At 38.3% G+C, this 25,395-nt stretch overlaps 1 protein-coding gene across 1 annotated transcript; it reads right to left on the bottom strand.

The window, feature by feature from the left end:
- Positions 1 to 219: 219 nt before the first annotated feature.
- fam160b1 (family with sequence similarity 160 member B1) lies at positions 220 to 23,510 on the bottom strand. The gene is made up of 17 exons (XM_036575086.1): positions 23,146 to 23,510; positions 20,536 to 20,614; positions 20,166 to 20,335; positions 19,149 to 19,253; positions 18,931 to 19,053; positions 18,357 to 18,572; positions 17,276 to 17,472; positions 15,601 to 15,715; positions 14,260 to 14,336; positions 13,662 to 13,854; positions 12,524 to 12,696; positions 10,743 to 10,886; positions 10,042 to 10,132; positions 9,717 to 9,860; positions 6,639 to 6,779; positions 6,404 to 6,507; positions 220 to 3,649 (listed from the first exon to the last, which is right to left on the bottom strand). The coding sequence occupies exons 1-17, from the start codon at positions 23,188 to 23,190 to the stop codon at positions 3,538 to 3,540; spliced, it is 2,229 nt and encodes a 742-aa protein (XP_036430979.1). The 5' UTR covers positions 23,191 to 23,510; the 3' UTR covers positions 220 to 3,537.
- Positions 23,511 to 25,395: the final 1,885 nt, after the last annotated feature.

The following is a 25,395-nucleotide window of genomic DNA, read 5'->3' as shown; positions in this document are numbered from 1 at the left end:
GTAATGGTAATGATAATGGAAAAAAATACACCTGGAAAAACAACGTTTTCTCTCAGGACTATTTTGCCTCACAATGCCCTGCACGTACCTCTCCACCATAAAAAACAGTGTTTCAGGTATCAGGCAGGGTATTCAAATCCATTTCATGTAACAGTTCTAACCACTTTTAACAACAAACAAACCTACATGTGTCTTAAAATAAAAGTCCAGAAGATCGTCTACTTGAAGAAAGCGAATATTTTAATTGGGAAGAGTATAAGAAAGCCATTTTAAAGATACAAAATAGATGAAAGGTGCAACAGACACATTCAATGCAGAATATAAGGTGTCAATGCAATGTACACTGTACAGTGTCTATGGGACCTGTAATAATAGTGCAGTGGGCAATTCCCTTTAAGACGCTTAAATGGCATCACCAGCCCCGACTCGAATTCAATGGACAGAAAATGTGAGCATGCAACACAGTCTTGCTCATCTAAACAATCACTGTTGCATCATGGCAGTGACAGTCACACCACAAGTCAAAAACTGTTCTTTTACTTCACTAATCTGAGGCAATATGCTGTGGCAAGCTACATTTGTACACATCGGTCAAGCAGAACAGTGGCTGGTCTAAGTGAATGAAAACCAGTGAAAGAACATATATATATATATATTTTCTGATATTAATTAAAATGACAGTTCTGCAGCTGTTTTTTTTCTTTTACACTATCCATGAAACACATCTTTTGTACTCTTTAAAAAACAGACACTGAAATAAGGGCGCAAGTGTAAGACTTAAAACCAAGAATGTGTAAATACAGGCCGCAGATGTCCACTGCATATAAAGTAAGGCATTTGTCACATTGTCACGTCCCCATTAATTGGCAATTGAGGAAAAGAAAAAGAAAAGGTGTGGGACTGAGAGAAGGAAGGACTTCGGATGGAAAAGTTAAGGGGACATTTACTACTTACCACACCAAAATGCAATGAATGAGCTTGCATGCATTTTACACCCAGACAGCACTACGGCTATCGCTGTACACGTATATACATAAATAGAGAAAGCTTCGGAGCTTTAGTTGGATTAAAACAACATATGTGCATGATTGAGAATAAAAAGATCTCTACAACAGACAAGTCACGCTGACGTGATGCACCCTTTGGTTTGTAAAGGAAATAAAATGAAAATAAAAACATTTAAATGTACGTGTACACTTAACACATATAAAGGACAACGTCGTCTACTGTGAATGTGCAAATCATTCAACTTTCTACTCCTGGATCAAGTATTGCGCAAGGTAGGGGGCACTGATGAGCGTGGCTCAGAGTGATAGATATAGTCGCATGCAAAAGTTTGAACACCCCCTGTCAAATGACATGTTTAGTTGATTTTCTAAGTCAAAGGGCACTGCTGCAAATTTATTATGCACAATTTTTATTTATTTGCTATGGAAGCCTGTTTTTGCTCCTGGGGGGAAAAAGGTAAAGTTTCCGATACAAGATCTCATAATACTGACTTTCCTCATAATTATGACATACTAACTCTATCAATATTATGAGATCTCATTATTAGAAGATAGCAAGTCACAATATTAAGATACTAAGTCATACTTATGAGACAGGGCCTCATTATTATGAGATAGTAAGTCAAACCTGTGTAATACTAAGGCACAGATTCTCATTATTTTGAAATAGTAATTCGTAAGGAGATGCTAAGTCATAGGTATGATCTCATTATTATGACATAGCAAGTCAATTATGAGATGCTATGTCATAATTATGAGATACTAAGTGATAATTATGGGAAACTTTCATTATGACTTAATAAACAGCTATATATTTTTTTTAGTGGCAGAAAGAGGCTTTCATAATATGCTGAGTTTAGCATACTGAAAAAAATAAAACATAAAATGGGCCATAATTTCTGAACAGGCCATATTTTGTGCTTTTTCCCCCCTTTATATGCTAAAGTCAGCAAATAGTCAGGATGTGTACTTATTTTTACGCCATCAACAAAATATCACTTGAAGAGGTGCGCCCAAACTTTTGCATACGACTATACATAATCCATCACAACTTCTCAAAGTTACAAGGTTTTACAAAGAATTTCTACAAAAAAATTGTACTGGTAGATTTCCCAAAACCCTCCGCAATCCGCTTAATAACAAGCCTTAAGGGGGTTTCCAACGCCAGCTGTCCATTTCGGCTTGATTCAGACAGACCGCTTGGCATTTGCTGACCTCGTAAATGCACTTTCACTCTTAAGCCTAAATTACAGGAAGAGAAGAGAGAGAGCCTGTTGGATAACACTATTGCTGGTGTACGTTTCATAATGACTGCTTAAAAAAAAGTAGATCCCCTATAATAACAACATTTCACTCCTAAGCAGAGCAATATTTTTGAACTATGCTTGCAGCTTATCCTCAATAAATAACTTAAAAAGCAAAAACAGAGCGATGAGTAGAGCTAGAGAAGTACAAGGCACACACATTCACACAATATTAATGCAGTGGAGTAAAAGTTAAACCATGAAAATAGGACTGTCTATAAACACTGTTATGGACATGTACAGGATGCACAGTTCTCTAGGGATGTTCCAGTGGGATCCGGTTTTTGCGACGTGCAAATGCGCGCGGTCCGATTCGAATCGATCTCTCCGTTCAGAGCCTACGTTCTGTTTAGCGAGTTGATCATCTCAGCCCTAAAGCGTGTCTGTTTGCTGATCTTTATGTTTAAAAACAGCTCAAATTCTGAGCTGCTAAATGTCAACATCGCAGCTTAAGTTTTAGGCTGTGTTTGTAATGTCTGATCCACCGTTTGGCATTCTTGTTCAGCCTATCTAACAATTTCCTTCAAGGAAAAAACATAAGAAAAAAGCAGAATGTAAGCATAGTATTTGTTACTGTAACTACAGTAGCTTTTCAAATTTCAATTTCACACACAAACGTGTCAATTTCCATGTACATTAAGTTCTCTTAATTAGAGCTTTTAAATCAGCAACTGCTTTTGAACTTAATTTTTGGCATTACATATATATTTTCAAGCTACTACAGAACTATTATCTCGGGAAGAGAATAAATAATAGACGATTTCCTCAAGTCAGCAGGTGCAAAGCCACAGGAACGCAACAACAGATGGCTTAAAAGATGAACACAAAAATTAAAAATGAAAGAGAAGTCTTACAAAGAAGGTGTGGTGGGGGCTAACTGTATGACTCCATCAAAAAACAGACGAAAGACAGACACAGAACGAGAGACGACGGGGGCGTGTGAATGCTACTACATCCTTGTCCCAGCGTCAAAGCTTTGAGAGATTGACCTCTGGGCTTCTTCGTCCTGATCTCCTCTGCCGGTCTGTCCATCAGATTAGCGTGGGTGGCCATAGACATGGACGTATCCCCTGGATCAAATCCCGTTATGAGCGTGTCCTGCTGTGGGCAGCAGTCTGAGGGATGAATGGTGTTCAGTTTGTGGTTCCTGTGTCAGCCGCCCACCTCTGGGCGCCGGTTCGGGCGCACCAGCGATGCTCGTGTCCCGGGTTGCAGCAGGGAGAGGCTCAGGGGGAGGTGGAGGTGGAGGCGTGGAACTTGACGAAGGCGATGGCCGCAAGCTCCTTGCAGAACTCCTCCAGAACGATCACTCCCTCCAGCAACGTAACGTGATCAATACTGAAGGAGAAAAGAAGAGTGTCACACTGATGAAAGCAGGCACAGAACTGTTCACTGTGCTGAATGCAGAAGGTGCAATAAGACAGTGGTTCTCAAGGGACTCAGATTTTCGCTCCAATCTGACTTGCAACACACAGTAGGGTTGGAAATTAGCACCCACCACCTGCCAAATACGGGTCATTTTGTGTAGTGATGAATTTGCTCAACCTACCAGCCACAGTGGCGGGTAAATAAAAATAATGCAAATTGTAGCAGAGTGATTTGTTACATTCTACAATGCAGATTGAATCGTGAGTCTACTTGTTTCACCTAGACACTTTCATGAAGAGACATGGGGGTCACTGAGGCATCTTGAGCAGAGAAAACTAACTAGTGACCAGTGGTTAAAAAGAATCCCCTCAGGTCAAGTAACCTTGGCTAGCGTTGTAACAAATAAAACAAACAAACAAACAAAAAAACATGGCGTTACATAGCAGGGGTTAAGAGGCCTTCAGCTTAAACCTCCCAGGAGGAGACTTTTTTTTTTTTTATCCCCCCAATTTAGTCGTTTCCAATTCCACCCGCTAGTTAGGACTCCTCCAATCACACGATGCTATCAATGCTAGGAGGGTGAAGGCTAACACAGGCTTCCTCCGAGACCTGTGAAACCAGCCACCGCCTCTTTTCGAACTGCCGCTCACGCAACGTCATTGGACAGCTGAACGCGCTCGGAGGAAAGCGCCAACCGCCAGATCTGTTACGTCAGCTAACAGACGCCTGCGCTGACTAGCATCGCGCTGAGTGATGGGGGGAGAAGGAGGGGCCATCCTACCCACCCAGAGAGAGCGAGGCCAATTGTGCTCTCTTGGACTCCCGGCTGTAGCATCACCAGGGATCGAACTCGCGATCTCCTGATGATAGGGCCAACGCTTAGACAGTTGCGCCACTCGGGAGCAAGGAGGAGACTTTTTAATGAGAAGTGAAGAAAGGCAGACAACGCCCCACGAAAATCGGACAATGTTCTGTTAGGTAGGTTGTCAACAAACTTCAGATGTGAATAAGAGAACTATTAGTTACTTTGTTATGACTAAAAAAAACTAAAATTGGAAGCCATAAAGGACCACAAATCACCCAAATGCCACATCCAGGTCAGAAAGACACTACAGGGAAAATCAGCGCTAGAGGACATGGCTGCCATGAAGGTACTTAAGAGCCTGAAGACGGCCTATTTAGAGAACATGAGCATACAGTTTAGGGATGCCCATGCCATTGTGAAAAAAAAAAGGAACGTCATTTTGAGATTACGAATGGCAATGCAAATAAATCGTCCCTTTTTTAGTCTGTTTACTAACATTAGATTAAATGTTGGATTAAGGTCAGATTATGGCTGTCATGTAATGTCATTAGCTCATCAAATGTAACTTCCATCAGTTCACGGTTAGTGTGAGGGTGTGCGTGTGTATGTACTGTGTGTGCATGAAAGAGAGAGAGAATGACACTTTTTTCCTTAACAGTTTAAATATTTACCCATTAAAATAAAATAGCATATTCAAAACAAAACTGCAAGAAGTAGATGTTTAGTCACCAACAACATCGATTACAGAGCGGGCTAGGATCACTTACCAATGACACTGTTTTTTGTTCTTTACATTTTGTCTGAATGATCTTTCTGCACACCACTCCATTTTCTAAAACTTCAGTTATGATTTGACTTCATTTACAATAATGGTGACAGGCTGCCGCAAGATGAGCGAAAGTCACACTGGTGTGCTGATTCAAGGAAAACAGAATCAGAAACATTATTTTTTGTGCTTAATTATAGCTTGATGTTTAGTCGTCATGAGGTATTTTCACACTGAGTAGAATTAGTTTCTTTCATATCAAGTCGAATGTGCTTTTTTAATGTAACACTGAGAACGCTGGAAGACGATGCAGAGGAAGCAGAAACAAAGTTTGTGGCTCTGTGCATTAAAATGAGCAAATTAACCATGAGCTATGATGTGATACATGTATATGGCAAGATGCGTCACCCCCCTGCCACAAATGGAAATTGAAATAGATACCAATTTATCATTTTTTCAAAACTGCTTTTTATCTCTGCCCTACAAACACTCTAAGTGAAAATAAAGTTACACAATCTCCACATGGGAACAAACTTAAAAATGACATCATCTGCTAATTTTAGTGTGTAATTTCTATTTCTTTGCTGAATTAAACATAATAAAAATAAATAAATAAATAATTCATACGACATAAAATGTGTCAGAACTTTTGCACAGTGAAAGTGATTTTTGTTAAATTATAATTCAGCAAATGAACAGTAATTGCGCATAAAATATGTGCAGAAGTGTGTTCCCTGAAAAAGATATCTTCACTTTATTCACTTGAAAATCAACAAAACATGTCACTTGATCAAGGGCAGCCAAACTATCGCACACGACTATACATGCAGTGATGTTTTTGCAGACCGCAGTACACACTACAGGAAGTGTATCTGAATATTTTTTGAATAATGCGTCACAAATTCTGATAACAAAATTGACTGATATGCCCATCCCAAGTTCCACGTTTAATAATAAGCACTAAAAGCCTGTGCCTTTTGGACCAACATAATGAAGAGCAGGGCAAATGCACTTAATGTGCATTTTAGTAGCTATTAGTTCAAAGCCTTTGTTGCACCAAACTGCACCAAATATTTAAACAAGAGCAACAATTCGATCACATTACAAATTGTATTAACTGTCCTGTAACGTTTGCTGAGCAAATGTGTGTTACCTCAAGCCCTCTGGCTCCAGCCCGAGCAGCCTCTTCCTCACCAGCAGCAGTTTAGGGGTGAAATCAGGAATACGGTGAATCCTCAACATCAAGTCTCCCACCACCTGATGCATCAATGGACACAAGAATTGGCTTACAGTGGATAAGGAAGGATGAGGTCTACACATCTGAGCATGAGCACACATTATATCGACTGAGAGGAAACTGTCTAGTGTGCAAAGATAAACAGCATTACCCTGACTATGACAGCAAACAGGGATCTGCAGCCAGGTGCCAGGTTGATGTAGGGATCCAGCAGGTACTCGTGCAAGTGAGGGTGCGGTAGCAGCGACAGTTTCGACAGCACTGATGTCACTTGCAGGTTCACATCATATGGCTGTAGGGAAAAGAGAGAAATAAAGGCAAGTGTAAACTAGGTATGGACAATATGATGATACATTACATTTACTGTTACAATACAGGAAGCTTTCTAAGTGTATAATGGATATCATCATTACTTTTTTTTTTTTTTAAAGTTCACATATTTAACTAGTTGGCAAGCCCAAGAATATTCTTGGAGCTACACTACAGTTCAAAAGTTTCAAAGTCTGGTTGCAGATAAGTTAATAAAATGATTAGACTAATATGTTAGTGCTGTATAACTTTACAGCTTACAAATAGTTAGTAGGGCACCAGGAAGATGAAAATGAAAATGAAGAAATGTTAGTGTCCAGAATGATGAACAGAGCTGTAGAAGACTATAAGTGTGAAAGGTCAATAACATTGAGAAGGTTACAATACAATTAACACCCACAATGCATTATATTTCAGAAGTGGAGATCAAATCTCAAGGCGGTTAACTTGACAAAAAAAAGAATGTAAATTATAGTATATTATTTACATATACAGTGAGGTCCAAAAGTCTAGGACCACTACAGAAAATGCCTCTATTTACCACTGTTTTGTACTTTATCACTACAATTTGAGTGACAAGTAGAATCTTTAAAATTTGAAAATTAATTTCAGAGTTTTAGAGCAGGACCTCAACCTGACAGTCTCTGATCAGTAGATCAAATCCATCCCTGAGTGGTCTGAACATGTGTTTCAATAGAAGAAATAATACTAAAGGATTCAACACGGTCAATTTGACAAATCTGCTTCAATTTGAATAGTGACCTTGAAATAGTGTACAAACTTGAATACTTCATTTTACTTGTGCCAACTTTTCACTTACATATAACTTAACATATACATATATAATTTTAAAATTCTAAAACTGTGTTGTTCATTTCCAAGTTTAAAAGAAAAAGTTCTAGATTTTTAATGTGGTCTCAGACTTTGGACCCCACTGTTATATAGAGAGAAAATTACAGTATATTATTTATCATTTATCTCTATTCACAGGAGTCTCGAAATATTGACAAACAATTAAAAAAACATTTACTTTTCGGCAAATGGTTTGTAATATTCAAAACATAAGTTCACTTTAATTCCCAAGTACAACCCCATTTCCAGAAATGTTGGGACATTATGCAAAATGTAAATAAAAACAAAATACAATGATGTGCAAATTATTTAAGCACTATATTTAATTGAAAATAGTACGAAGACAACATATCAAATGTCGAAACTGAGAAATTTTATTGTTTTTTGAAAAATATATGCCCATTTTGAATTTGATGCCAACAACACGTTGCAAAAAAGTTGGGACGGTGGCAACAAAAGACTGGTAAAGTTGTGTAATGCTAAAAAAGCAGCTGGTGGTTGACTGGCAACAGGTCAGTAACATGATATGGGTATAAAAAAGCATCTCAGAGAGGCTGAGTCTTTCAGAAGTAAAGATGAGGATGGATTCACCACTCTGTGAAAGACTGCACAATCAAATAGTGCAACAATTCAAGAATGATGTTTCTCAACATAAAACAGCAAAGAACTTCTTCTTTCTATCATCTACAGTACATAATAACATTAAAAGATTCAGAGAATCTGTAGAAATCTCTGTATTCAAGGGATAATGCCAAAAACCAGTATTTGCTGGCCGTGATCTTTGGGTCCTCAGGCAGCACTGCATTAAAAACAGACATGATTCTGTGGTGGAAATCACTGCATGGGCTCAGAACCACTTCTAAAAACTACTGTCTGTGAACACAGTTCATCGCTGCATCCACAAATGCAAGTTAAAACTCTAAAATGCAAAGAAGAAACCATATATAAACAGGATCCAGAAATGCTGCCACCTTCTCTGGGCCCAAGCTTATTTAAAATGGACTAAGGGGAAGTGGACAAGTGTCCTGTGGTCCAACAAATCAACATTTGAAATTCTTTTTGGAAATCATGGACACTGTGTCCTCTGGGCTAAAGACCACTCAGCTTGTTATTAGTACACAGTTCAAAAGCCAGTATTCATGATGGTATAGGGGTGCATTAGTGTACATGGCATGGGTAACATGCACATCTGTGAAGGCACCATCAATGCTGAATGATAAATACAGGTTTTGGCAACATCTGCTGCCATCCAGACAACATCTTTTTCAGGGAAGGCCTTGCTTATTTTAGCAAGACAATGCCAAACTACATTCTGCATGCATTACAACAGCATTGCTCCATATTAAAAGAGTCCAGATGCTAAACTGACCTGCCTGCAGTCCAGACCTGTCACCACTGAAAACATTTGGCGCATTATGAAATGAAAAATACAACAAAAGAGATGCAGAAATGTTGAGAAGCTGAAATCCTATATCAAACAAGAATGGGAAAACATTTCACTTTCTAAACTACAGCATTTGGCCTCCTCAGTTCCCAAACACTTACAGAGTGTTGTTAAAAGAAGAGGTGATGAAACACAGTGGTAAACAGGCCCCCGTCCCAACTTTTTTGGAACATGTTGTTGAAATTAAATTCAAAGTAGGCATACATTTTTCAAAAAACAAAACAATTTCTCAGTTTTAACATTTGATATGTTGTCTTTGTAGTATGTTCATTTAAAAAATTTGGTTCACATGATTTGCATATTATTGCATCCTATTTTTTTTTACATTCTGCACATCATCCCAACTTTTTTGGAAATGGGGTTGTACTACTGTGTACAAAATTTAAAAAAAAAAATGTTTAAATGGCAAATGGCAAATTTATACTTTTTAATGGTAGTGTTTCTCTTCCATGTTAAAATAACAATAGGGAACTAGACTATATTTGCTGTGTAGTCACTTGAAGTGAAATGTTCGCAGAAAATAGGTGAGCCTTTCTTCTAAGACATTATTCTCAAATTCAATTTACCATTACCACTTGTGAAAAGTGAACAACGCATGTATTCATGGCAAACACACAAACTCACTTGGTCTAGGATGCGACCCATTCTGTCGAACAGTACTTTGAGAAAATGTCCCTCGAAGAAAGGCCTGTCCAGGTTACACTTCTCAATGGGCTTAGGGCTGCTTCGCCAGTCCCACCTCTGGCAGATGCCACAGTAGTCCCGAAACTGCACACGCACACAAAAACAATAATTAAAATCATGGCAAATTATAGCTTGGGTGTTGGACAAAACCCTCTGTATTCTTAAAGGCATAGAACATTTTTGGCATGGAACTGTCATAGCTAAAGCACATAAACACAGCAGATTCTTTAAGTGGATGGGTGAGTGTGAGGATCATACTACTCACCTGTCTGTGCGCATCTCTCAGGTAAGTGTCATAGCCAGTGCCTTCAACCTGGTAGGACGATTTAGCCTCATCCGGAACCAAGCACAAGAAACTGAAAAACCATGGAAACGAAGGCATGGTCATGTCTGAATTCAAACATCAGCACTTACATCTGCATAAACAAAGCCACTAGGCCTGTCACAATCATGAACATTTTGGCTGACGATAAACTGCCATATGAATATATTTGATTAACAGGTTAATTGTTCATTTAATGCAACTATTCAAGTCTAAAGTTTTGCTTCTTAGCTGTCAGTACTCAGTAGCTCCTAACTGATGACAGACACAGCTTAAGCTCAAATAAACAATCATTATTCACTGCTGCCTTCTAAAGGTGTTACAAATCTGTTTTCACAAGACCCATGACATGCATGCATTAGTCTCAACCCAACTGATGCAAACCCAATTTACATTTATATGATTATTAAATTATGATCATTAAATTATTATTTCATGCTTTACTGAGCAACTCGCAGCAGCACATTAACACCATATTTTAGCATGTTTTTTTTTTCTCCTTCAAATCTTGTGGCTTTAAATAACTGTGATGAGGCGACTGTGTAATAATTGTAACAGGCCTACAAGGCACTAAGCAAAGTTTCCTCATATGATTTACCATAACAGTCAGATTTAGGCACAGAATACAGAAACTGCTTACAAACCTGTTTACAATTTTGTGAACCTCCGTTTTCCCATCAGGCTTTGTGTGTTCTGTACTCTGTGGGGGAGAGCAGCTGAGCCAATCAGGGCTTGAGAGCCTGGTGTCTGGAGACAGGTCTGAGAACAGTGGGTCCTCTTCTAAATCACTGGTGAGACAACCAGAAGAAAAGCAAAAATATTTATATGAACATCTGAGTCATCATGAAGCATGTGTGTGCATGCAAATCAGCTGCAGATATCAATAAATTTAATTAAAGTAATTTAGAAGAATGTATATTATTTATAGCAAAACATGAGCATGCAAGACCTCCTAAAACGCAGAAACCGCACCATATGAATTATGAGGAAACGTGATAATACCATAGAACATTACAGTTTACTCTTTTTAATATAGTATGACAATATACGGTTTCATGCTGACGACCTCCTTATCGTAAGCACCTATTCTCACTCTCAAACTTCAGAGAGTCTGTGTGTCTTTTATTTACTGTGACAGATAACCGCCTACTTTGACAGGAAAGGGCCGTCTATAACCATGGAATTCCAAATTTTGTTCCCTGCTCTACTTTCATGGAGAGCTTATTCCAGAATTAATCTATTACACAGATTCAGCACCATATGAACTGTATACAGCTAAGAATGTATACATAGGAATGTCAGAAACAGTTATTATGCATACTGTATGTGTGTCCATGCCATTGCTTTTTCACTTGTGAATTCACTTTATATATGAAAAATTCAGCCATATTTACAACAAATTTACATTATCACACTGACAATTGACAATTTTCCCCCTTACTCCAAATGTAGTCAAATCAGCAAGTTTGGGCACCCCTGACCAAATGGCATGATGAAATTAACACATCCTCTACACAGAACATACTTCTGCACATTTTAATGTACAATAAATGCCATATTTAAAGTGCGTTCCCTGTCTGAGGACAGGTCAAATGAGAAAAATCAACAAAACACAAGATAACAAATAATAGAAGCAAATGCTGCTTTTTACTGAACTCGAAGGTGAGAATTCAGAGACATCATTTTTCACCTCAACATGTTCGATTTAGTGGGAAAAACGCGGACACCTCCACGAAAGCAAGTATCATTAGCGGTAAGACAGCCAGCTGACAGTTATTTAATGTTCATGATGTATTTATCTTCTCAAAACAGTGAACTTCATGTTTGTTGTTATAGATTTAACCAACTACTCTGTCTGTATGTTGACAGCACTACTATAATCTCATTAAAAAGTATAAAAAGTGGTACTTTATTACTGTTGACTGTGTAAGCAGCCATGCTGATGTCATATGCAGAACTCAGAGTTTTCAAATAGTCGCAATTCTCAGTTTTCCTGTTTTTTCCTGAAATTTGCAGCATTATGTAACTTCTGACATTGTTATCTACAAAAATTGACTGAAGTATAGACAAAATTCTTGCTTCAAGATTGCGAGTGCTATTTTAGCCATGATGACTTTTTTGCACAATGCTAATTGAAAACCATTAGCACTCGTTAACTACATTAGCCTCAAAGCTTCTAAAGAAGCAGACTTTGGACACTAAACATGCCTTTGCTGGACTACATTTGTGGAAAAGGGGAAAACAAATTTGATATTTTGCCAACCTGTCACTTTAAGTGATAGGTCAATAATTCATGTGGATTATGACAACATTCATGCTGCAGTTCAGTTTTATTTGCATCACTGAGGCTGCTGGGCTGCATCACTGAAGCTCCGGTCTCATGATCACACTGCACATTTGAAGAACCATTCTGAGCAGCCCTTACACGGCATCGTGTGGCTGGCCGTTCTCCATGTGCTCGCGTTCCTCGCGCTCCTCCTGCGCTTTGTTCTCGATGTAGTTGCGCTCGTCCAGGCTGCGCAGCACCAGGTTCTGCAAGACGTGCTGGCATGGCTTCTGCAGCAGCTGCTCGAACAGCCGCAGGGTCATGATGCTGATCTGCACAGAGACAGTCAGCAACAGTCACTTAGTTCTTACTCAACTTGATGACTTCCCACCTCAAGAAAAAGAAAGCCTAGACTTGAACGTGTTTGTGTACATCCGTGCTCAGCTCTCAGTATCCAAACAGGATAATTTTAACACTGGCAATATTTGAAAACGTCAAATATGCTAAAAAAAAATAATAATGATAATAAAAACCACTGATTCCTATGAAGTCAAAAAAAGCTCAGAAAGTCATGTCAGTTAGGACCAGCTAAATTAAAGCAGGAAATTTAACTAGTTACCAGAATTCTTCACAAAGTTACCAGAATTCTTCACAAAGTCTATGAATGTTGAATATCATAAACCCATGAGCAATTTCTGAAATGGTTTGGGGGAGGTGGGGTGAGTGTGTAGATCTATGATCATCACTAGTGCTGCACAATGTTTTGTACTACAAAAATAAATAAATAAATAAAATAAAAAACTATACATTATTATTACAAATAATACTACAAAAGTTCAGTACTCTAACCTTTGATGCTTTACTTAAACAGTCTTACACTACATATTCTGCCTATAGATGAAACAAACTGCAGATAACACACAGGCCAACAAGACCATTTAGTGGCCAATACCAGCTTTAAGGGCTTAAAAGTTGATCATAATAATAGCAGATGTAACTTAATTTATTTTTTTCATATGCTCCTAGAAACAAACTACACAAAGTATAACCCATTTTATACTAATTTAAAATACCAGGTGAATGAACGTTAGACTATATTGTATGTTCTCCTCTCATAGCTCATTTTTCTTTCAGAATGTGCTGAATGAGGTCATGTTTAAACTTTTCAGTGACTTTTTCAATATGACAACTGAAGGGTTTTGTAGTAATAGAAAAAATTATTAAACTGAATTCTAATCAGAATCCTGGTAAGATCCATAATTTTATGTACATGAAACTGTATGTTGGAGGGGTCTACCTCATCTGAGAGGTGGTCGCAGTGCTCTATTAGCCTGTGTCTCAGGGGGATCTGGGTAATGCTGGCAGCTGTCTCAGGACCCACTTCTTCTCCCAACAGGAAGTAGACCGTCTCTTGCAGTAAGGCCTCAGACGTCACCTGCCTGATGATCCTATTCAATAGCGCTGTGGATGTCAAGATACCCACCTCTGACCTACATAGATGGACAGATTAAGACAGATTGAGTCATACAGAGTTACAGAGAGAGAGAGAAAAAAAATAGATAGCAGTAGAGAGAGAGAGAGAGAGAGAGAGAGAGAGAGAGAGAGAGAGAGAGAGAGAAACAGACAGAGAAGGAGGGAAGAAAGAGAAAAAGAAAAAACAGTGACAGAGAGCGAGAAAAAAAAAAAAGAGAAAGAGATGAAAAACAGAGATAGCAAAAAAGAAGAGAGAAAAATAACAGAGAAAACAAAACAGATTATAAAAAAAACAGCCCATCCCAGTATATTTCTAAATGGCCTCTGAAGGAGAAAATTCTGAACTTCACATGCAGAGACATGCAATTAAACCTCTATTACTGCACAGTCAAGACGTCTCTGTGTGCGTGAAGGTCACTTACGTTTGCATTAGCTGTGGCTCCATCACAGTCATGAAGAAGCGCTCTCTCACCGCTCGAGCTAAAGCTGCAGCCGCCGTCTACAGGGCAACAGAGAAGGACACTCAGGAAGGAACACACACCTGCAGGGAATCTTTATCCTCTCTACACATAACATATCTAACCCCATTATCTTATCATTTTACACACTAAAGCCACCATTTTGGCCACATTTTAGAGGTCAGGCTGTCAAGACTCTTGATGTTCTAAGACATTCTTAATTGACAGTATAAGAGCTCTAATTTGAGGTGATAATGTTGGTTTTTATTGCTGAGTTTAGCCAAAATGCTTTTCCTGCTGCTCCGGATTGCATGCTCTCCACGTTTTTTTTTTATTTCTAAGAATAAATGAGTGCTGGCTAACAAGCTGGCCTTCCGGAGCAGAAAGAAAACTTAAAACTTACTTTGACAGTAATTGTTTAGTAGTCATGTTTTTTCATTGTCTTCTAGCACTTTAGGTTTCATTAATAAATAACAATATAACCAAAATAATAATAATAATAATAATAATAATAATATTGTTGTATCATTGCATTATAACTATTATTATTATTATTCTTATTTTAGTTATATTGTTATTATTTATTAATGAAATAATAATAAAAATAAAAATAATAATAATAATAATAATAATTGTTGTATCATAGCATTATAACAATAACTGTAACCACAATGAATAATAAGATTAAGAAAATACATTTTCTCTCTTTAATAATTAAAGAACATTCAAATGTGATTCAAATTTGGTAGAAAAATCAAAAATAAAAATATGATAGTTACAGTCCTATTCAAAATGTTCACAAGTCCTCTAGTGTGAAACACCAATCAATGTCATTGAATGAGTGGTACAGGCAATAAGCTGTGAGCAGGGCACCGTGGAGATAGAAAGGCAGGCTGCTGGTAAGGTGCGAGTGCCTTTATAATGTACTGAATGTATGGGGCCAGTACATCAGTGCACTCCCTAAACAATTTCAAGTCAGCTTGGCAGTTTGTAGTAAAATCCAGCTTTCACTGCAACATAGAACAATATCCGCATTTCCCAACCACATTCATCTACAGTTTGCATTTTTGCTACACTTCCTGTGTGTGTGTAAAAGCATAAATAACTTCGGTCCAGTTTAGCTTTGTTTATATCATGTGATAACTGCAAGATCTGTCACAGAACAATGTGCTTTATACCCTCGTCCTGCTTTATCTTCTTAAGCGTTCTTCTGTACAAGACTGACGTGTGAGATGCTCCCAGTTTTTAAACAATTTATCATAAGACATCTCTGGACTGCTCTTATTTTGAATGACTGTAAGTTACCTTCTGGGCCTCCTTGATCAGCTGATCACAATAGTCCAGCCAAGACAGGAAGGAAATGAGTGCTCGCTTCCCAGCAAAAGCTGCAGCGTCTTCCTTCAGGTTATAAACGTCCAGCCTGCATAAAAACAGACAAAATGGACTTTTATCAACTGTCATCTGGATTCAGAAAACGGCAGCACTGTTGGACGGGTGGACATGCGCTCAAAGACTGATGAAAGGAACAGTTCAGCAAATTATTTTACACACATTTCCCCTTACCTCAAATTTAGTCAGTCAATGTTTGTTGTCTGAAGTTTGATTCTTTAGTTTTGGTGTTACAGCTATGACGCTAATGTAGCTAATGAGTAATGGAAGCTTGAGAGCACTAATTAGCATCGTGCAAACTGAATGTCTAAATCACACATTTGCCTTAAACAGGATTGTTAATGTGGTTTCTAACACTGTATGACAGTCACTTCCTGTACACAGATTAAGCCTAGTCTAAAATTAAACTGTAATGACAAGGCTGCAGGTACAGCTTGTAGCTACGCCACATATTTCTGTCTAATTTTATAGATAACAGTACGTCAGTAATTTAGACATGGACTTCCCACAACGCTAACTGCAGGTTTAAGTTTCCATTACTCATAAGCTATATCCGTGTTGTAGCTCCAGTGCAAAAAAAGATTTTCAGACACCAAACATGATTAACTACATTTGGGATAAGGAGAAAAAGCATAAATTAGATAATTTTTTGACTCAGTTCTCTTTGAATACTCGCAATGATCAGATTCATCCATTTGAAGCACAACTCGCGGTACAAATGTTCTTCCACATGTTGGGTGCAGTTACAGATTTCCACCAGAGAAATCCTCAAATCATGTATAGTGTAGTGATGTGGCTTTTAACATATAAAATGCAACTTCAGACAAGTTAAGACTTTCATGGTCCCACAGACACCGTGACTAAAACATTTACAAATTTATGCAAATAGACTCTGTGTGTTATTTCTCAAAACATTTGCTATTTATTAGGTTTCACAAATATTACCCCTTGAAACGCCTCACTTTTAATTTTGGTGCCCATATTAACAGGTTAGAGCGCTCACATGCTTTCATGAGCAGCGTGGAAGACTTGGAAAAGCGGAGTGGCATATACAGAATAGCCATTGAGAAATGAAGTAATTAAAATAAATTTTTAATCTTTTCGTAGTTTATTATTGTTACTGTGCAATTCCAGGGAATTCTCCTTAATCTGGCAACTCTGACCAAGTTGTGTCATTGATGGTTAGTGCAGGAGAGCAGAGGAAACAGCATCTTTTGACCACACTGTTTTAAAAACTAAAAAACAGCTTTTTGGTCAGCTCTGGTCAATAAGTGAAGTGGTGGCCATGTTTTAGATTCTTTATGACTACACAAAACTTTTAAGCCAATCAAAAAACCTGCGCATATGTTAAGCTCATCTGTATAGCCCTATCATGCAGTGCAGATCATCTACAGCTCTCTGCAACTGCAAGCTACTAGTGACTCGCTAGCATTTAGCTTCATAAACAAAACAGCCACAGCAGTCACGCTGACATATTTTCCAGGACACGCAGAGGTAGTATGTGTGAAACACGCCTTACATGTCTAGATATTTTCTCTTTAGCACAACTGAACTAACTCTCTGAAAGTTACTATCTGAAAACATAACGCACCCCCAGTTGACAGACTCCACAGTCTCGATGTCCAGAGGATCCATAGACTGTGGCAGAGCCTGGTAGAAGGAAGCGAGGCGGTCTGTCAGCAGCTGACACAGATCTGTGCTCTCTGTTAGACTCTTAGCCGCTGCAGCCTCAGGCAAACTGACCAGTAGCATCAGCCCCTCACACGCTTTCACCACAATGCGGCCATCCTAGCAGAAAAGAAGAGACACACTTTCAGCACTGTGCAAAGATAAACAAAATAACCAAATAAATCAAGACCATTTAAATGGAATGTTATTAAACACGCACTTGCATTAAAATTCAGAATTATCTTTAAAATTACTGTGCCAAGAAGAACGCTTCTACTCACTAGCAGAAAATAGGCAATGAAAATCAGTGTATTTCAGCCTCTACATTTAAAAGGAAATATCATGATATGCATAATTCGACCTTCAGATGTAAACAAAGTCATTCAGAGTGATCTGAAATGGCACATTGTACTTACCGAAAGATTTCTTTATAGTACCATGAACCAGGTCATGATATCTCTGCAGCAAATATATCAACTTTATTTACTAAAATAATTAAAACAACCAGTGAGCCTACATGTCTTTTGAATTTTTACACACTGATAATGGTAACTTGTGATAACCTGATAACTTGTGACCAAAAAAAAACCCCATACATTTTCTGTTTGGTTTGCCTTTTGACATCTTGCATGTACCTCTCTGCCAAGAAAGCTTAGGCCACAACCTTCTCGAAGCTACTGTAAAAACGGTTTCTCAGGCATTGTGCAACATATTCACAACTATTTCACGTAATATCTTTCTATAATGTAGCTTTTAGAGGCATTAAACCTTTCAAGCATCTGATTCCTATCACCACAACTGTGAACAACTCTGACTCGTTTCACGTCAAACCACTCTTAATAACTTTGTTTAAATACTCAAACATTAATAAAACACTGATCTGTACTGCTTAGCATGAATGATCATCTAAACATTTTCAGTAACTCATCAGTATCACACATGCTCTTTAGGACATGCACATAAATCTCCCTCAGCAGGCATCAGAATAAACGAGGATGACTCACTGGGCTTTTGGTGAGGTTGAGCAGGGAGCTGACCAGATTGTAATTGCTGCTGTTATTGGAAGGACAACTGGCTCCCTCTGCAGGACTGCGTGCAGCACACGCTGGACCATCCAGGCCTATGTTTAGACTCTGCTGTTGTCCTGTATCTGGAGAGGACAGGTCCTCTTTTAACCCGTCAGCTCCTGGGTCTTTACCGTCCCCCCGTTTTCCCTTATTCTGTGATTGAAGGCAAATATAGAGGCGTCAAGATGTTGTTGTTTTCTTCTTTTTCACAACAACAACAACAACAACAACAAGTACCCAAAGGGTCTTAACACAGTGGGCAATCTATCAGATCAAAACATTATTTATATAAATATCACAACAAGCATCACTTTACTGGGCAACTGCATGTCTAGGTGGAATGGGTGCATGTATAAACAGACAACACAGGATACAAAAAACAAACAAATAATATGAATAAACTGACACAGCCAGAAAAAGTGGTACAAAATGTGTAAAACAGATGCACATCCACTGTAACAAAGCATATCTAATGCTGTTTATAAATTGTTCAAGTTGAACAGATGCCTACCTCCAGAAAGAAGTTAACCAGGTAAGGGTCCTGTTTGAGTTTGGCACAGACTATGCACAGAAACTGAATCTCTTCATTCTCTGTAGGAGCAGCCAGCACCTCCCCACACAGACGGATCAGTTTCTGGGGACACAGTATGAGGGTTATAAGCTTAAGTATACAAGAAGAGAGAAAAACAGTACAAAATGCAACTGATTCTGTGCTAGAGCATGTCTTACCTGTACAGGTCTGTGCACGTTGATGTGAGGTAAAAGAGGCTGACGAATACGACCCAGCAGTTTGGTGTAGAAGCTCAGAACCTGTTGCTTCATACCTGGAGGACACTAAATGAACAGAGATTTAGAGAAATGTTACAATAACCAGTAAACATTCATCATTTCAACACATACAGTACTGAAGAAAAAGGCCGAGACCCTTCATCTAATTCATTCCCAGTCTAAATGACCATTAAGTACAAGTTGTTACATTCAGTGTTGGGGGACAAAATGCAGAAAACATATTTAACAGAAAATTACACAGAAGCCTCAACATTTTTTTTTATTTAGTACTTAGTGTGTCCACCCTTTGCCTTAATTATAACTTCCATTCTTTAGGGGAGACTTGCTTTCAAAGAAATCAGCAGGAATATTTTTCCAAGTTGATTGTTTTATATCTAATCTCCTCAGAAATCTCAATAACTGAAAAATCAATAACTTGCACTTAATGGCTATTTTGACAGGAAATCAAATAAAGGAAGCACGCTCTCTGAATTTTGCACACTACTGTACATAGCCTCTCACAAATGTTATAAATGAATTTTACCGCTACATATTGTGACTGTAATATTCTTTCCAGTATATTAAAAAGGCCCTGTCAACGCGATATGATTAAAGACTGTCCAGCACATTGTCAAAACACTGTGACTGGTTAGAGGGTTCATTTGCGTATTACTTTGCAATACCTTCCTTGAAAAGGAATCTTGGTACGCAGAGGCACTTAATAAATTACAAATGCGCCTTCTGCTGATCAGTCAGTCTCCTTGCACAAAATAACATTTCCATAAAAAAAGCTGTGGCTCTTTTCCAGCTTTCTTTTTGACCTGTTCAAAGCTGTATTTACTCTTAATTTACCAGTCTAACCATTTAGTTAGGTCCCCCTTAACTGGGCTCTTAACAGGTGAAGAATCGTTCATCAATAATTAAACGTCCAGGATAATTTCCATTCTTATCCAGAACAATTAAAAGAATGCTGCTTACATCAGCCTTGCCCAGAGTGTAGAGGGTCTCCAGAATCTTGTGATGCAGCAGATATTCCATGCAAGGCCCCGTCTCACCCGACTCTCTCTCACCCTCCTCCTGGATCAGGATGTCCAGCATCTGCTCCAGGTGAGAAGGGATGTTGGTGTCGGTCACTGGGGCTTTATCATCTATAAAGAGTAATGTTAGTCTGATTAACTGTGTGAACACAATCAAAAGAGATTGATGACATCATGGGGGACGCTGTAAGCCAATACTTTAAACTAGTGAGTTCATACTGTTTAAGAAAACAGCCCTTATTTTCTATTACTGTGGTGTGAATGCTGATGAGCTGGGTAGATGTATTTGAAATCGTTTAGATCAGCCATACCTGATGTTTCTATGTAGTAATGCGTGATAGCCTTCCAGTGGTACACAAAGTCTTCTTGCAAGGGCAGTGATGGTGCAAGCTGCAAAGAAACATGAGCCTTCATGATCATCAGTCATGCTATATTAGGAACAGTTACAGAGATTAAAATTCAAGCAATTCAAATTCAACACATCTTCTTAAAGGACAATTTCACCCATTTTTCAAAATGTCTGTATCATTAAATAGTTAAGATGTAAACAAAGTCATCCAGAATGTACAAACATTTTCCACACTCAGAAAAAAAAGGTACAAAACTGTCACTGGGGCAGTGCCCCTCTTGTCACTGGGGTGGGACCCTCAAGGGTACATCTCAGTACCTTTAGTCAGGGAACATAACTGTACCATAATCCATTGAAATGATATTGTGTAAGCTGTACTGACTCCACACACCCCGTCTTGTCTCCAGGCTTTTATTTTATTGTTCTGTTTCAAAACTTTAGGTTATGAAAAGGTACAAATACGTATTTTTCACCTGGAAAAACTAATTTAAGGCACACAATCGGACCTTAAAACCACTGTTGTACCTTTGAGGGAACATTTGCATTGTTTGTACCCTGATGAAAAATATACCTGCACAGAACCTTTATTTCTAACAGCGAAGAGAAACCTACAGATTCAGAAACATGCACTGTGGTAACGACAGGAAACAGACATTCAAAGCGTTTAAATCTTAAAGCTATGTTACAAAAAATAACGAATAGTTGTGAGTACTCTACCTGATGCCCGAGACACTGCTTTATGATAATCTGGAAATGTTTTGGGCCAAAATGTAGTTTAAAAATACAGTCATGGCAGAATGAAAAGTAAAACAGCTTCCAAAGAAAATATTTACTACTATTTAACCATTATTAGCGCTACAAATATAAAGTCAGAAGACATGTGTAGGATCAGTGTTTTGGATTATGAATTTGATAAGTTGCAAAAGACAAAGTCCAAATTTAACAAAATGGTATTAAAAATTACATCAATACACTAATTTGTATTTACAATTTCACATACTGTGCTGGACTATACCTGACTATACAGAACTAATTATGCTCATTTTGTAATCAAACATGGAGGTGGTAAAGGTTTTTAAGCACCAACAATATCAACGATATAAACCAAGAAGCATATCGTCACATATTTATCACAATAACGCTAAATATTGTCATACTGCCCAGCCCTACACTGAAGCACAAGGCAAATCAATAGAGTTTGCTGGGTTTCGGTTATACTGAGAGATTAGATATCTGACAGACTTGAAGACATTTTCAGAAATATGATTGATCTGGGCGTCTCTTGCAAATGTACCGTTATAAATGAGATAAAATAAACATGGATCCTGCCCTGAACTGGGCAGAACCTCGAGGGTGAATACTTTATCAGGAGTATTAGGTTCCCCTGTCACAGCAGCCAGCGAATGTTTACAATGTTGAGAAGAGCAAGACCCTTAGCAAGATAACTATTAATACGGCATTCTTAAGATACCGTTTCAGTGTTCGGTCAGTCAGAGTAACGACTATTCATTGTATATCAAAAGCAAATCATGCCATAAAACTTAACCAGTATCAAATCACTACCTAATCAATTTGGTTAGAGTTGCGCAAGATAACGTTATCTAACGTTAGCTAGCCAAGTTAGCTTATCAGCTAGCCAAGATATCTAGGCCCTGACAATAACAATGACAAGCTAGCTAGCTATTTAGCTAAAATTTTACAAAACAAACTACCTTATCACTTTAATCTCGGTGTTGTATCTAGTCGATAAGGTATGGTACTAGACAGTGAATATGCTCGGTTAGCTACCTAACTAAATAACATTAGCTGCGTTAGCAACCTTCACTAACAAAGCTAGGTTAGCTAGCTACTTGGCCAGTCAGCTAGCTTAGCCCCAATGCGGATTTATAATAATTGTAATTATTATGTTTACTATTATTGTTGTTATTTAATGTATTTTAAACATTTAGCTAACAACTAAAGAGAACGCTGGTTAACTAGGCTTTGTATACAGCTTGGCATTTATTTGAAAGCTGCGAGTGCAACGTAGGAGTCCAGCTAACATTAACTTAGCATTAGCAAGCTGCTTTTGATTAAGCTACGCTGTCATTAAAAATAACTAAGAAGATTATAAGCTTCGAAGGTGGGCATCTACGTAGCAAGTTACTACTTTTACTAATATCAAAACAGTTGAGTAAATAGTTATTCATATTTTATATAACGCTATCTCAGTATTAACATGAAGTCTACTAGGACGAGGCTGAAGTTGGGCTTCATACTCGTCAGCTTCTAATTTGAATTTTCCCGTTCCACCTTAAATGGTGCAGCAATTACACTCTCGCGCCTTAGGCTGAGATGTAACCAGGGCACCATTTAAGGTGGAACGGGAAAATTGGAAGTGGATAGCTGGCGAAAAGAATAGGAAGCTGACTTCAGCTTCGTCAAGCTAGGCAGGTAAGTTAGCCACAGGCTAGTTTTCTAGCTAATTAGCTCGCACGGCCCTCCGTCCGGCAAGGCAAACAAAACCAGTAGCACATTGTTCTCGCTTCGTCATGTAAACACAGCTCATCTTAACCTCAGTCCGGGAGCTTACCGCCTCGACCGCATGTTGGAGGATGGAGGTGAATTTTGAGAACATCTTGTTCTTGGACTGGAGGAGTTTTTCGCGAGAAGACCTAGAGAAATCCTCTATCTTCTTTCTGTTTCTGCCGCCGCGATCCAGATTGCAGGTTTCATAAAGTGACCTATAACAGTGAAAATGTATCGCTACAAAAAACGACGACGAGCTTCAGTCCTCAGAACAGCTGGCGGTTCCTGCGACTCCCGGCTGCTGTGAAACATCCACCTGGACCGGTGAGTTTATCCACCTTTAACACTGCCAGCTGAAGGCCACCGTGGCATTTCCATGGCCAAGAAACAAAGCAGTCCTGCAGGCCACCAGCAGCGGGAGACACTGAGCCAGTCAGTGCGAGCCAGTGACTGTTTGTTTGTTTGTTTGTTTTTGTTTGTGCGTGGGTAAATGTACGGATTGCGTTTCTTACGCAGTGTAGTAGACATATTACAAATGTAGTAGATATTGGAAGGAGACGCATAACTTTTGTACGGAGCCCGGCTGGTGGCATTCTGTATTAATAAAACTAATGCGTGACCACAACTTAGTAAGGCATGGGAATGGGATGATTAAGCCATGGCCACGACTTAGTAAAGCGTGGGAACGAGATCCTAATGCATGGCCACGACTTAGTAGGCCATAATCTCGTTCCCACACCTTACTAAGTCGTGGCCACGCATTAGGATCTCGTTCCCACATGTTAATAAGGCGTGGCCACTCATTATTTTTATTAATACAGGATGTCACCAGCAGGGCTCTGTACTTTTGCGAGAAAATGCAGGAACACAAAATGTTTGCGGGTGAACGCAATGCTTTTGCAGTTTTTCTTCGCAATGGCACTTTAGGGTGTCCATATAAATGTACAGCTCCAAATACATTTTGGGGAAATTAAACATACAGATTTATATTGAACCTATTCTAATGACAAGACAATACGTACATCCACACACAGCTAACAAAGTAAAATTAATTTAAAATTCAAAAAATAAAAAAAACATAAAAGTTAAATAAATCATTATAATAATAATAATAATAATAATAATAATAATAATACATTTAACTGGTATATAAATTATAAATGGATATGATCTATGTTAAAGCCTTACTGTTGAACGTCAGGTGGAACGGAGATCACGCAACCCCCACACATAACAGGACAATTTACTCACCATAACAAAACAACAAAAATGAACTCTTCACCTATTTGAACACTCAGAAAAGTACCAGTGACTAGTATGTACTACAAACGTGCCGATCGTTATTTTTACAGCGATTCCTTTGCCTGATGTCTGAGATACTGTTTTATGATAGTTTTGAGATAAAAACATATTTTTAAAAAATTCATTCATTCATGGTGGAGCAGCATTGTATGACAATTTATATATGTATATGTATACAGTATATGTATAAAATACCCACATTTTTTTTTCCAATTTACCACTGTTTAATCATTGTAATTTGTGTATTTATTTATTTATATATATATATATATATATATATATATATATATATATATATATATATATATACACAACCCCATTTCCAAAAAAGTTGGGACGCTGTGCAAAATGTAAATAAAAACAAAATGCAATGATAGGCAATTCATTTAAACCCTATATTTCATTGAAAATAGTACAAAGACAACATATCAAAAGTATTTGCCCATTTTGAATTTGATGCCAACAACATGTTCCAAAAAAGGGGGCAACGAAAGGCTGGTAAAGTTGTGTAATGCTAAATAAAACATCTCATGGTTAATTGGCAACAGGTCAATAACATGATTGGGTATAAAAAAGCGTCCCAGAGATGCTGAGTCTTTCAGAAGTAAAGATGAGGAGGGGTTCACCACTCTGTGAAAGACTGCACGGGCAAATAGTGCAACAATTCAAGAATAACGTTTCTCAACATAAAATAGCAAAGACCTTTGCTTTTCATCATCTACAGTACATAATATCATTAAAAGATTCAGAGAATATGGAGAAATTTCTGCATGCAAGGGACAAGGCCAAAAACCAGTATTGGCTAGCCATGATCTTTGGGCCCTCAGGCGGCACTGCATTAAAAACAGACAAGATTCTGTAGAGGAAATCACTGCATGGGCTCAGGAACACTCTGTGAAAACACTCTGTGAAAACAGTTTGCCGCTGCATCCACAAATGCAAGTTAAAGCCCTAAAATGCAAAAAAGAAATAATATATAAACTGGATCCAGAAATGCTGCCACCTTCTCTGG

This window comes from Colossoma macropomum, unplaced genomic scaffold (assembly GCF_904425465.1).
Source record: "Colossoma macropomum unplaced genomic scaffold, Colossoma_macropomum, whole genome shotgun sequence".
NCBI lineage: Eukaryota > Metazoa > Chordata > Actinopteri > Characiformes > Serrasalmidae > Colossoma > Colossoma macropomum.
Note: the sequence above shows the minus strand (reverse complement) of the source record. Positions and strands in the feature narration are given on the sequence as shown.